Source organism: Aquarana catesbeiana, linkage group LG08 (assembly GCF_042186555.1).
Source record: "Aquarana catesbeiana isolate 2022-GZ linkage group LG08, ASM4218655v1, whole genome shotgun sequence".
Classification (NCBI taxonomy): Eukaryota; Metazoa; Chordata; class Amphibia; order Anura; family Ranidae; genus Aquarana; species Aquarana catesbeiana.
Genome location: NC_133331.1, coordinates 140382303 through 140396313, shown reverse-complemented (window position 1 = coordinate 140396313; position 14011 = coordinate 140382303). Strand labels below are relative to the sequence as shown.

Below are 14011 nucleotides of genomic sequence, written 5' to 3'. Positions count from 1 at the left end.
ACTGGAGTTTTGAATTTTACACGTATTCACTTATTTTTAACGGTAAAGTGAATTTATATAGTGAAATACAGTACTTAGAACTCTGACAGAAGCAGCGAACTTCTGTAGATTAGCAAACCTATGAGATCAGCAGGCTTGCCCCTGCTTTTAAAATTCAACATCTAAACATTCAGACGGAGTTATAACTACTGTATTTCACTATATAAACTCACTGTACTGTTGAAAATAAGTGTAAAATGCAAAACTCCGGTGGGTGTAACAAGATGTCCGCTTTCCACTTCTCACTGTTTCCTTACTATGGAGGAGTGCAAGGTGTAGCAAGATGGCGGCGACGGAACGTCACTTCCGTTACACATTCTGACGGGTCGCCGAATGTGACGAAACAACGGCCTATCGCACCCATAGACCATCATTCGGAGTTGGAACTAGGCGGATAGACGTCACTTCCTCTTCCCTTTTCACGCTGCCTCTCGTAGCGTGGCCAGCTGTTGATCCCCAGTCTGTCGGGTGCGGAACTTTTAGAGCAGCCCATCCATGCCCGGGATAATTCTAAACGAAGAAATGGAGAGCGGAGTCGGCAAGAATAAGGTGGGAGGTGACGGGCGAGGTGTGGGGGCGCCATGTGTGACTTATAGCAGGGCACGGCCTGGAAGGGGTGGGGGAGGGGAGCAGCATGTAAACAGCGCTGTGTAGACACGTGTGATCGCTGTCCGCAGTCACAGCTGGGCTGTAGATGGGGCTCCTATAATCACTAGCAATACATGGAGGGGCAATACTGGGACTTGTAGTTCTACAGATGGGGGGTCCGATCCCTGCTGGGAGTGATCAGCTGCTACACCATGGCAGTAAAGAGCTGAGCAGATAGAACAGCCAGTCGCAGTGCTCACAGTGAGCATGCCCACCAGCTCTTGGTAAGCAGTAGGAGATTATGTGATGCCCCCCACTCTGCCTGCAGATTATGAATTTTACTTCCAAAGTAAATAAAATCTAATATTAAAATAAGGCTTACCTGTCGGTACAGTGAATATCTCGTATAAACGTGCACCGTTTGGGAGAACGGCGCTGATGATGTCACTGCACATGCGCACAGCTCTTTGCATCCAAGGAGCACCGCGTCGCAATTGTGACTGCGGTTCACATGCCCAGCAGTGACGTCATTGAGGCCTGGATAGTGCAAATCCGTAAAGATGGAAGTGCCGGGCCTGCAGCGGAGACAGCATGTTGGAGGGCTAAATTTGACAGGTACTGTGTCTGCCACAATGTGCTAGTATGCAGTGCATAATAGCACATTATGGCATAACACCGCAGAGGGACCATTTAGGCCTGGTTCACACCTATGCAGGTTGCAGTTGATGCATCGTCCAGGTGCAATTTGCATTTTTGTAATACAAGTTTTTGATCCATTGTAGTCTGTGGAACCAAAAACACAACCTGCTGGTCCATAAAATGGACAGATGTGAATGTGACCCATAGGAAACCATGTTAAATGGACTGTAGTGTGTTTCTGCAAAACTAAAAATGCACTAAGGGATGCATAGGTGTGAACCAGGCCTTAAAGGGGTTGTAAAGGTTTGTGTTTTTTCACCTTAATGCATCCTATGCGTTAAGGTGAAAAAAACTCCTGTCAGTGACCGCCTGCCCCCCCCCCCCCCCCAGCCAATTGTAGTGCCATCCATAATTTACATCCTCCTTAACCACCTCAATACAGGGCACGTACACCCCCTTCCTGCCCAAGCCATTTTTCAGTTTTCAGCGCTGTCGCACTTTGAATGACAATTGCGCGGTCGTGTTACACTGCACCTTAATTAAATTTTTATCATTTTTTTCCCACAAATAGAGCTTTCTTTTGGTGGTATTTGATCAGCTCTGCGGTTTTTATTTCTTGCGCTATAAACAAAAGAAGAGGGACAATTTTGAAAAAACACAATATTTTTTACTTTTTGCTATAATAAATATCCAATTTTTTTTTTTTTTTTAACAAATTTTTTCCTCAGTTTAGGCCGATACGTATTCTTCTACATATTTTTGGTAAAAAAAAATTGCGATAAGCGTATATTGATTGGTTTGCGCAAAAGTTATAGCGTCTGCAAAATACGGGATAGATTTATAGCATTTTTATTATTTATTTATTTTTTACTAGTAATGGCGGCGATCTGCAATTTTTATTGTGACTGCGATATTGCGGCGGACACATCGGACACTTTTGACACATTTTTGGGACCATTCACATTTATACAGCGATCAATGCTATAAAATTGCATTGATTACTGTGTAAATGTGACTGGCAGGGAAGGGGTTAACACTAGGGGGCGCTCGAGGGGTTAATGTATTACCTAAGGAGGTGATTCTAACTGTGGGGGGAGGGGACTGACTGGGGGAGGTGACCGATCACTGTCCCTATGTACAAGGGACACGCCATCGGTCTCCTCTCTGACAGGTCGTGGATCTGTGTTTACATGCACACATCCAGGCTCCTGCTGTGTTACCCGGCAATCGCGGGTGCCCGGCGGACATCGCGGCCGCCGGGCACGCGCACCGGGTCCCGAGTGACACGGCGGGCGCGCCCCGCCGGCGGCGCGCGCGCGCCCCCTAGTGGCTCGGGAAGGCGAGGACGTCATATGACGTCCTCCCAGAATAACAGAAGCCTCGTCCAGCCGTCATATGACGGTGGGCGGTGGCTTAGTGGTTAAAGGGGTTGTAAACCTTTGTGTTTTTTCACCTTAATGCATCCTATGTATTAAGGTGAAAAAACACCTGCCCCCCCCCCCGTTTTACTTACCTGAACCCTCAACGCTTTCTCTCTGCCCGGGGTTCTCGGCTGTTGATTGGATAGACTGATAGCGCAGCCATTGGCTCCTGCTGCTGTCAGTCAAATCCAATGATGCGGGGTCGGGGCCAAGTCCTCCATTCGGCCTCCATGGACGCTGGACTCGGGAGCGCGCCCTCAAGGTAACCCCCCGAGAGAGAGCTTCTCTCGGGGTTATCTGATGCAGGTGGGGAACTGCGAGAGCCACAGAGGGACCCCAGAAGAGCAGGTTTGGGGCCACTCTGTGCAAAAGGAGCTGCACAGTGGAAGTATGATACGTTTGTTTTAAAAAAAAAAAAAAAAAATCTTTACTGTCACTTTAACCATTAGGCATCCGCGCTCTAGCCGAGAGACGGCTACAGCGCGGACTCCAATTGCCGGGAGGGTGTCCCTGGACATCCTCCTGTTTACTACCACGCTCATCTGGGAAATTCTGTGTTGGCCGTGTCCCTTGGACACAGCCAATCACAGCGGCCATTTAGCACTCGATGTAAACATATGAGATCATCTCTCATTGCCGGCTCTCCCTCCTCACACAGAGACAGCATGTGAGGAGGGAGAGCGCCTGGCTGCAGCGTCAGTGTAAAAAAAAATAGAAAATACAGTGCCATCTGTCATCAGTGCCATGTGTCATTGTCCTGGTGCTCCAGGGCTTTCAAAAGTGTAATAGGTAGTCAACAAGTTAGATGTGTAATTTATGCTCCTAGAACATGTGATGGTGCTCCCTGTATGTTGAGCCTCTCTATGTGGCTAGGCTGTGAAAAGTCCCACACATGTGGTATCGTAATACTCAGGAGGAGTAGCAAAATGTATTTTGGGGTGTCATTTGTGGTATACACATGCCATGTGAGAGAATATTTTGTGGAAAAAAAAAAATCTTCATTTTGCAAAGAATTGTGGGGAAAAAATGACAACATCAAAAACCTCACCATGCATCTTAGTAAATACCTTGGAATGTCTACTTTCAAAAAAAGGGGTCATTTGGGGGGTATTATTACTTTCCTGGCTTGTTAGGGTCACGAGAAATGAGATAGGCCACCAGTACATCAGGTGTGATCAATTTTTTATGATTTGCACCACAGCTTGTAGACTCTCTAACTTTCACAAAGACCAAATAATATCCACTAATTTGGTTTATTTTTTACCAAAGATATGTAGCAGTATAAATTGTGGCCAAAATTTATGAAGAAAAATTAATAATTTGCTAAATTTTAATCACAGAAACTAAGAAAAATTTGTTTTTTTTCAAAATGTTCGTTCTTTTTTCATTTTTAGCGCAAAAAATAAAAAACCCAGAGGTGATCAAATACCACCAAAAGAAAGCTCTATTTGTATGAATAAAAGGACAAAAAATTTATTTGGGTACAGTATTACACGACTGAGTAACTGTCATTCAAAGTGTGAGAGCACTGAAAGCTGAAAATTGGTCTGGTCACGAGGGGGGTTTAAGTGGCCAGTAGTCAAGTGGTTAATCAAGTTTTTTTTTTTTTTCCTCCATGTTTGATCGCGACAGGGTGTAACAACCCTGCCAGTTGTTCATTACATATTTTTTTTCTTATGTTTATTACATTTTTCAAGTTTTTTACAAAATCACGCTTACAAAAAAAAGGGGAAACATTAAACAAGCCTTGATAAAATAAGTCTCCTGTTTTTCATGAAAAGACATATCAATTATTACAGATGCCCTCCTATATAAAAATCAAGTGCATAAGCCAGTTTAGTTTTTTTTTTTTTTTTTTTTTTTTTTTTTACTATGTGTCCCATTGCAGAAATTGTCTTTCACTTCCTGTTCCATAGCCAAAACAGGAAGTGAGTCACAATCCTCCAAAGTGAGGGAATACCTGGTTGTCACTAGAATTAGTCCTTCTATTTTAAGATTTTTTTCCCCTCAATTCCTGTTCTAGTGACAACCCAGAATTTGAGATTTTCTTTCTCTTTCAATGATAACAGTAAACCGGACAAATGGAGGGGTTGAATCTCCCTAATGGAATACAGACAGCAATAAAAACCTGACAGGCACCTAATCCTTCTCTGCTTTATGCAAAACTGTCTTTAGTTATATTTTAAGTATTTTTCAGTCACAGATTTGAAATAAGCACACTGTAAATACGTGTCAGGAATATCTTTATCCCTGTTCTGGGTCAGCAATAAAGCCTTAGCATTAGCATGACAGCCTATAAACTAGCATTCACAAATGTATACTTCAGCAATGGCAACCTCTGTAATTTCTTGTGATAGTTGCTTTAAAGATACCCTGTCACCAGACCATGTCAACAACAACTATCCCATAAGATTATATCTGTTGTTAGCGTGTTTTATGCTTACTATTTAGCTGTAAAAACCTCTCAAAAGACCAGAGACCGCTGCTGGGTGCTGCCATCTTGGATGTAATGTAAATCAGTGGTTCTCAACTCCTGTCCTCAGGGCCCACTAACAGGCCAGGTTTACAAGATAACTGAAATACATCACAGGTGAGATCATTTGCTGCTCAGTGATTGCAGTATTCTAGTCTGCATCTCCTCAAGGTAATACATAAAACCTGGCCTGTTAGTGAGCCCTGAGGACAGGGTTGATGACCACTGATGTAAAGTATTCCCCATTAGTTTCTCAACCACTATGGAAAAGGTTTGCGCTAGGATAAAATAAATAAAATTGAAATAAAAAATGAGAGAAGTTATTTCTAAAACTGTGATCCCTCGGGAGCTGCAATTCTCATGTATGACATTAATACAGAAAAGAAGGTTTGGAAAATTAGAATCGCGCTATCCATAAAATATTGACCAAAAATCAAACTGATCTCATAAATATACCTGATGATAGTGAAAAGATCATAAAATAATAATAATGAAAATCAAAAAGTCCCCAAGAACTAAAATGTGCATAAACACCTTGGTCAGGGAAACCACAAATTAATAAGTCAGTGAGTAATTAATTGAAGAGATATTATACATCAATGTAAACAGATAAGTCCATAAAAATGTGAATGTGAAAAAACAAATCTATTGAACAAATGAATAACCAGTGCAAAAATTAAAAGTCCATAAACTGCGTGCAAGCCGTCCTCAAAAACACTGAGTAAAGGACTGTATTAAATCCACCACCAGATCAGCAGAAATGAACTCTTACCAGAGTTCCATGATCCCCTATGACAGAGGATCAGGGAATGCGTACAAGGAAACACTGTTTGGCTCCAAGGACATCAAACACAATTACAGGTGCCAGGTGGTCCCCTCCCAAACGATCAGATCATCACATGGATCCCGTGGTGCATAAAAGATATAAACACTCCATAGTGTAAAACCTGATGGTTGTTTATTATATTAAAATGAAAAAAACACACTTACAATGTTGCAGTTTAAAAGAGCCTGAAGTCTGCTGTGCCTGCCGGAGCACAAACAGACGACCCGTCCTCTGGGTAAGCGAATGTACTTCAGGCTCTTTTAAACTGCAACATTGTAAGTGTGTTTTTTTTTTCTCATTTTAATGTAATAAACAACCATCAGGATTTTTCCAGAAATTACATACTACTAGGAGAAAAGAGGACTTGAATGTGTGAGGAGCGAGGGGGGTGTGTGCTAGGGGATTGAATCTTTAGCGCGTGCGGAGGCACATTTCAGGTAATTAAAACCTAATGTATGGAACATAAAAACACTGCAGCTAAGTGGGTAACACTTTAATTTTTTTTTTTTTGGTTTTACTAGCAAATTTTTAAGTTGGTGGCATGCTCCCTTTTAATGCACGCCTGTCATGAGGTTTATGCAGATTGCCATTGCTGACCTCCATGGTAATGTTGTTTCACTGGCTGTCATGCTGGGGATTTAAGGTATGTAAAAATTGGTGCTGCGCTGTTCTTTAAAAAAAAACAAAAAAAAAACTTATGCTGCTAGAGGTAGTAGTACAAAGGTAAATGAACATGTAAAATTATATAAACATATAAAACAACAGAAACAATATAAGAATAAGTACAATCAATATAGAGCACTTCTATACCAAATAGGTGCAGTGTGATATTCCACAATAATCGGTGGTAATCGCAAAGTGCAAGAAAATCATTCAATAAAGACTTAAGGCCAGATGTGATAAGTATCTTACTGGAAACACTAAAATCAATATACAATCATTCTCATGTATGACATTAATACAGAAAATATTAAAAATATTAAAAACCTCAATGGATCGTGCAAGTAGGCAAAAAACATTGTGCAAAAAACAGCAATTAATTTAATGTGCAACGTGCAGTCAATATGTGCAAGAATCGCAAATGAAGTGTATGATAAACATATAACCAAAATAAGTCCACTGTAGAGCTTGTGAAAATTCAAATAAAGGCAAATGTGTGCAAAATATATAATGGGACTGGGAATGTAGTCCCAATGCGATTAAATCCTCTTTTTGTGGCTAATCAGAAAATGTGCAAAAAAGTGCAGTAAGGTGCTGAGAGCATGAGGGTGATCTCCTCTTCGTGCACAGGACACACAGTGGTGTGAAGTGGCCTCTTACCTTGCAGTAAAGAGGTAACCGCATAAAGTTCCTGGTAATGGCTGCTTCTCCCTTGTACTCCTAACTGCCTCTCACTTAGATTCCTGGGATGGATGGAGCTGTTAGTGTGTCTTTGTCTCTCAGTGGAGCAGCAGGGGGATTAAAGGAAAGAAGGGGCCAAATAGTGTAGCATTTCAATCAGAGGCTGGTTTTTATTAAAACAATGGTGACGGTACTCACTTCACTTACAAGAAAAAAACACACAGAAAACTTATCTCCTACGAGCAGCGAGCTCGTTTGCATATATCAGTCTTGGATGCCTATCCCGTCCCTATGCGTGACATCACATTCACGTGACTTCATCATCCCTGATGAAGTCACGTGACCATGACGCCACGTGTAAGGACGGGATAGGCATCCAAGACTGATATATGCAAATGAGCTAGCCGCTATATATATATATATATATATATATATATATAACAGCGCAGCACCAATTTTTACATACCTTATTTCTATTGCTGTATGGGCTGAGTTTGACCTATATTCGGTGCTTGCAGCAGTTCAACGTTCATTGCCCTTCGTTTACATGGTAGCGCAGGAATAACTATACATTTCAGTATCACATGCTGAGGATTTGGCTTCACCCCTTTCTAATTCACTTACCTGCAACCATTATAGAGTTAGGCTCCATTTACATGTAGGCGTCCTAGATTGTGGGCAGAATTGCTGCAATTCTGCCCGCGTTCCCGAATCACGGCAAATTATGGGATGCCGGTGAGATCCCCGTCACTTCCAATGGCACCCCGATCTTGCCATGATTGTCGCCAGACAAATCACAAACAGAATCATAAGATGCCTGTCGCCCACAAGAAGTGTACTTCTTGTGGGCAACAGGTGTCCTGCAATCGGGGTGCTATTGGAAGTGACGGATATCGCACGGGCGTCCTGCGATTTGCTGTGATTCTGGATCGCGGTGCAGAATTGCGGCGATGATGCCTAGATGTGAATGGAGCCTTACTCTATAATGGTTGCAGGTAAGTGAATCAGAAAGGGGTGAAGCCAAATTCTGCCCGCGATCTGGGACGAGTAGATGTGAACGAAGCCTTAAGGAATTCTAACACATGTTTACAGCATGCTTATTAAGGGTCTATTTAAAACAACAGCTTGAAGCTAAATATCTAGCCAGCAACGGCCAGGTAAGTAGCCAATCAGAACGATCTGTGTCTGATCGGCTACATTGGAGGACAGAGGAGAGATTTGGGGTCTAATAGACCCAAAATTGCTCCATAAAGAGGACCTGTCACCAGGGTGGATTTGATTTAAATCATAATTTTTAAAGAGCAACTGTCATTTCTGTTCTGCAGCTCCTCCTCTTACCCACTGTTGACTCACCGACAGTCGCATTCACTTTAATGGGACGGCTGGTGATGCGGCAGTGACACCACAAGGTGCTAACAGGCGCTGCCATGATGGATCTGAAATGACAGGTGCTCCTTTTTTTTTTTTTTTTTATAATTATTTATTACAGAGACAAGGCCAACATGACCCGACAGAATACATCACAGTACAAAAGTTAACATAATATATAATAAACATGTCTAGACAGACAATACTCCTGTTCATAAAGCATGTCTTATTTCAATCTAATATGAAGGAGTCATATGTGGCTTTGGTGTTCTTGTATGTGAGCGTGTATATGTAACAACTTTGGCTATAACTTTGCGTGTCTGGGCCCATGCACCTGGTCCCTTCATTTTCTTCTTTTTATTTAAGAAAAGGGTGTCCCACCGGAGTGGGTAGAGATAGTAAGAGAGAATATCAGAATAGGAATCAGGGAAAAAGAGAGGAAAATTGGTCAGAGAAAAAAAAAGCGGGGGGGGGGAATGGGGGAAGGGGGGAGTTCAGATATCCGTACTTAGATATTTCAGGGGGAGTGTCCTTGGGATCTTTACGTGGTATTATGAGTCCATTGCAATTAAAAGCAGGGGGAAGCGTGTTTTTATCCCAGGGAGTGTTTTCATATAGTTGTGATGGGATTTCTCAATGCCTGACCTTCCTCTGAGAATATAAGGCTGTTCCATAACCTCCAAGTTTTATTGAAAATTTCCTGCCTATTTTGCGATGTGAGGATGAGGTCTTCCATATGTTTTGTGTCTTCTATTTTTGTAAGCCATGTAGCAATTGCCGGTGGCGATGTGGTTTTCCAGAGAATCGGGATGCAGGCTTTGGCTGCGTCTATTAGGTGTCTGATTACAGATTTTTTGTATACTTTTTCTAAGATGTTAGATGCGAGCAATAGAAAGAATGCAGGGTCGTCTGGTATAATGTGTTCTGTAAATTTCTGAGTGACCTCCCTTACTATACTCCAGAAGTGTTTCAGGATGGGGCATGACCAGAAAAAGTGCACCAGAGTTCCCTTGTCTGCCTGGCATCTCCAACAGCGGTCAGGTGTCCCCGGGAAAAACCTGTGGAGTAGTTCTGGAGTTCTGTACCATCGGGATAAAAGTTTGTAGTTTGTCTCTTGAATTTTGGCGCATATGGAGGACTTGTGGGTAAATCTGATGATACGTTGGCGTTTAGCTGAATTGAAGTGGCAATTTAATTCCCGTTCCCATTTTGTTAGTCCCGGGGGACAGAAATCTTCCTGCGGTGTGTTTAGGAGTTTGTAGGTTAAGGATAGTGTATGTGTAATGGTTCCTGACATGTCACATAATTCTTCTAATGTTGTGAGAGGCGTGTCGTATGTTGCTGGAGGGTTCAGGGAGTGAAGGAAATGTCCCAACTGACGCGACCTTAAGAAGTCCAGGCGAAACGGGCCATCCGAATCTGAAAGTTCTGCGATTGTGTACCATCGTCCTCCCGTAATAAAGTGGGATGACTGGTGTAGGCCCACGTCACTCACACTTCGAAAGATCTCGTCCTGCAATCCCGGTGTAAATTTCGGGTTTCCCAGTATGGGGTATAGAGGTAAGTTGAGGGAAGAAGTGAGTGTTTGAGCGAACAGTCGGGCACAAATTTTTACTGTGTTGCCTATCAGTGGCTGGTTTTTTGTTTCTGTCGGTAAGGACGTGGAGCACCAAGGTGCCCTTTTGAGGGGGACTACACCTTGGTCTTGCTCTATTTGGGTCCAAAGCTTGGTTTTTTGGTGTCTGCACCAGTCTATTAACCTCACCAGGTGGACTGCGTGGTGATATGCCCGCATATCCGGTACTGCCAGACCACCGTGTTGTTTGGGCAAAGTCAAGAGTTTGTGTGCAAGTCTGGGCCTCTTTTTGGCCCGTATGAATTCCGTGAACATGGTTTGTACCTTTTTAAAATAGGATGGGGGGATATAGATCGGGAGCGCTTGCATGAGATATAGAAATTTTGGGAGAATTGTCATTTTCAGTATGTTACAACGTCCTATCCAGGAGTGTAATCCCGTGTTCCATTGGTTTAGCAGTGTTCTAATCGTTTTCAATAGTGGTGGGAAATTAAGGTTAAATAGTTGCGAGAATGTATGTGGGATAAATGTGCCCAGGTATTTTAATGCGGTCGTCGTCCATTTTAGTTTAAAGCTGGCTTGTAAGTGTGCAAGTCGTGGTTGCGGTATCCCTATGCCCATCGCTTCTGATTTGGCAAAGTTGATTTTTAAGTTAGATAGTGCTCCGTATGTTGCGAATTCCTGCAATAAGTTTGGTAGGGAGATAGAAGCTGTAGTAAGCGTGAACATAAGATCGTCCGCGTAGGCAGATACTTTGTGTTGAGTATGGTTTATCTTTATGCCTGATATGTTGGGGTTCTTCCGCACGTGGCACAGGAATGGTTCTAATGTTAGGGCGAAAAGTAAAGGGGACAACGGGCAACCTTGTCTCGTGCCATTAGTGATCGAGAGAGATTCAGAGATCACTCCATTCGCCCTGACTCTGGCTGACGGTGTTGTATATGTCGCTGAGATCCATCTTAGCATGTTACATCCCAGGCCTATGTGTCTTAATGTGGCGAGCATAAATGACCAATTGACCCGGTCAAACGCTTTTTCAGCGTCGGTACTCAAAAAAAACACTGGGTGTTTTGGTGTGTGTGGCAGTATAAAGTAAATTTAGGACTTTAATGGTATTATCCCGGGCCTCTCTCGTGGGGACAAAACCCACCTGGTCAAGATGAACCAGGTGAGGTAGATGTGTTTTGTAGTCTGGTGGCTAGGATTTTAGTGAATATTTTCAAGTCTGTATTAAGTAAGGATATAGGTCTGTAGCTCCCAGATCATGTCGGGTCTTTACCTTCTTTCGGGATGACAGTTATTTGAGCCTGCATTGTAGCGGTATGTAGTGATCCCCCTTCAGCAAGACCATTCAATAATTTGAGAAGATGACTTTCTAATGATGATAGAAGTGTTTTGTAATAGTGAATCGTAAGACCGTCTGGTCCGGGGGCTTTACCAGGTTTAGTACACCCTATGGCAAGTTGTATCTCGGGTAGTGTGATGGGGTCCTCTAATAGGTCGCGTGTTTCCGTCGGTAGTGTGGGCATGCGGGATGAGGTTAAGTAATCTGACATGCGGTCCAACTGTGGTGATGTTATATTTAAGTTGTAGAGTGATTCATAAAAGGACTTAAATTCCTGTGATATCTGCTGGGGTACAGCAATTTTCTGACCTGTCGGTTTATGTATATATGGTATGTAAGACGCTAGTTTTTGAGTACGTAACGATTGTGCCAGGAGTCTACCGCATTTTATTGCCCGATATATAGATTTTTTTATGTGAAATTTGGAGTGCCGCCTTGGCTTTGAAATTCAGCAGATCTGTGACTTGCATACGCACCGTGTCAAGTTCATCTCTAAGTGGACTAGTCGGGGTTTGTTTGTGTCTAATTTCTAGCGCCTGAAGCTTGTCAAAAAGTAGAGTCAATTGTGCAGTTCTTTGTTGTTTAAGTCTCGCTCCGTGCTTTATGAGTACCCCGCGTATGACTGCCTTATGGGCCTCCCAAACCGGACCCGCGTCACTGTCAGGGCTACTATTGGTGTGGAAGTAGTGGGTTATTTCCTTTGTCATGTCTGCTAGTACTTCAGGGTCTTGTAGTAGGCTCTCATTTAACCTCCAAGGTTTCCTTTGGTTTCTATAGAAGTCAGTCAGGGCATATCTCAGGTAGACGGGGGCATGGTCTGACCATGTAATGGACCCAATCGATGTATGTTTGATAGCTTGAAGTTGGTTGTGGGGGATAAGGAAGTAGTCTATCCGTGAGTATGAATCGTGGGGGCATGAATAAAAGGAGTAGTCTCGTTCACCAGGGTGGAAAAGACGCCAGACGTCGAATAGCTGTGATGTATGCATAGCTAGATGTATGGCCTTTCTTGTGCCTGGGGCAGTGGATGACCTACTCGTAGATGTGTCTTCCGACGGGATAAGGGGTATGTTGAGGTCTCCCCCAACTATGAGTTGGCCCTCAGCGAACTTATCGAGGACTGCTAAGTGCCTTTTAATAAAAGTGTCTTGCTGGCAATTTGGGGCATAATGGTTTGCAATAGTCACCCTTACACCTCCAATCTGACCTTTCAGGAATAGAAATCTGCCTGATGGGGACCATGGAAGGCTCACCGATATTAGAATAGAGACTCCTCTAGACTTCGCTTCCGAATATGTAGAGTGGTATACTGTCGGGTAAAATCTATTTTTGAGGATTGAAAACTTATTTTCCCTGAAGTGCGTCTCTTGCAGTAAGACAATGTCTGCACGGGTGCGTCTCATATCATTAAGCAGCATCCGTCTTTTTTCAGGGACGTTAAGTCCCTTTGCATTAAGTGTGACAATGTTAATCTTGTCCATGCTCATATGGACACAAAGGGTAGTATATAGAAAAGGTGAGAGAGAAGATAGGGGTAGAGAGTTGTAGAATCAGTAGAAGAGTGGGGGAAGAGAAAAGAGTGCGAGTTGAGTGTCCCCCTGGAGGTGACCACTTCTACAGGGGTGTATGTTGCGGCCACTGAGGGGATAAAACCGCAGCGGACGCTAACTAGAGTATCTGAGTGTCTAGAGTGACAGCAAAATACTTGCTACTGCGCTCCCTAATGTCACCTGGGTAACGAGCGCTAACCTAAGTGAGGGTGTGTTTAGCAAAGGCCTGCAGGAGGATCCCGGTCCCACCTAGCCTCCCCGGCCTATTATTTGTATGTATCTGTAAGCTAACAGTGATGGAACTAGCGTATTAATTAAGGCAGTAAATAGAAAGTCGTTGCATATTTCTATACCAACGTAATAATGTGTGTATGAAATTTCAATCAACAAAAATAACACTTTAGTAAAGCAAAATGTAAACATTTAACAGACCCAAGCTGACTCAATAAACAGAGTATACCCCCCTCCCCAGCTCCCCTCCATAAGTCGTAATTAAACATCCCCCCAGGCCTCCCCCATGTGGCTCCCATGGGGGCACCCCATAGAGAGCAACCACCCAAATGCGGGGGACCCTGCCAATGCGTCTTCCTCTGGCATCACTAAACATTCCCATTAGATGGCACAAAAAAGAGAGGATATGCAGTCTACCATCAGCCCCGGCTCCCCCCCACCCCCCAAACCCCGCTAAGTGTTCCAGTTATTTATTCGTTCAGCGTGATGTTGGATATTCGTGTCCTTAACCAGACTCTCGTCCGTCCATTCCCACAAACCAGACCTCTACCACTGAACCTCACCTGTCCGGTCGGTGCAAGGCAGCGTTTCCTCCGCCTCTCCAGGGACTGCGA

General features: G+C 43.4%; 1 protein-coding gene across 1 annotated transcript in view; it reads left to right on the top strand.

Annotated features, from left to right (window-relative positions):
- The first annotated feature begins 416 nt into the window (after positions 1-416).
- The window catches only part of LOC141106077 (nucleolar RNA helicase 2-B-like), a 50680-nt gene continuing 37085 nt past the window's right edge, over positions 417-14011 (top strand). Inside the window, exon 1 of the mRNA XM_073596473.1 lies at positions 417-588. Coding sequence (XP_073452574.1) covers positions 535-588 — 54 coding nt within the window. The 5' untranslated portion in view covers positions 417-534. The remainder of the gene's footprint in view (positions 589-14011) is intronic.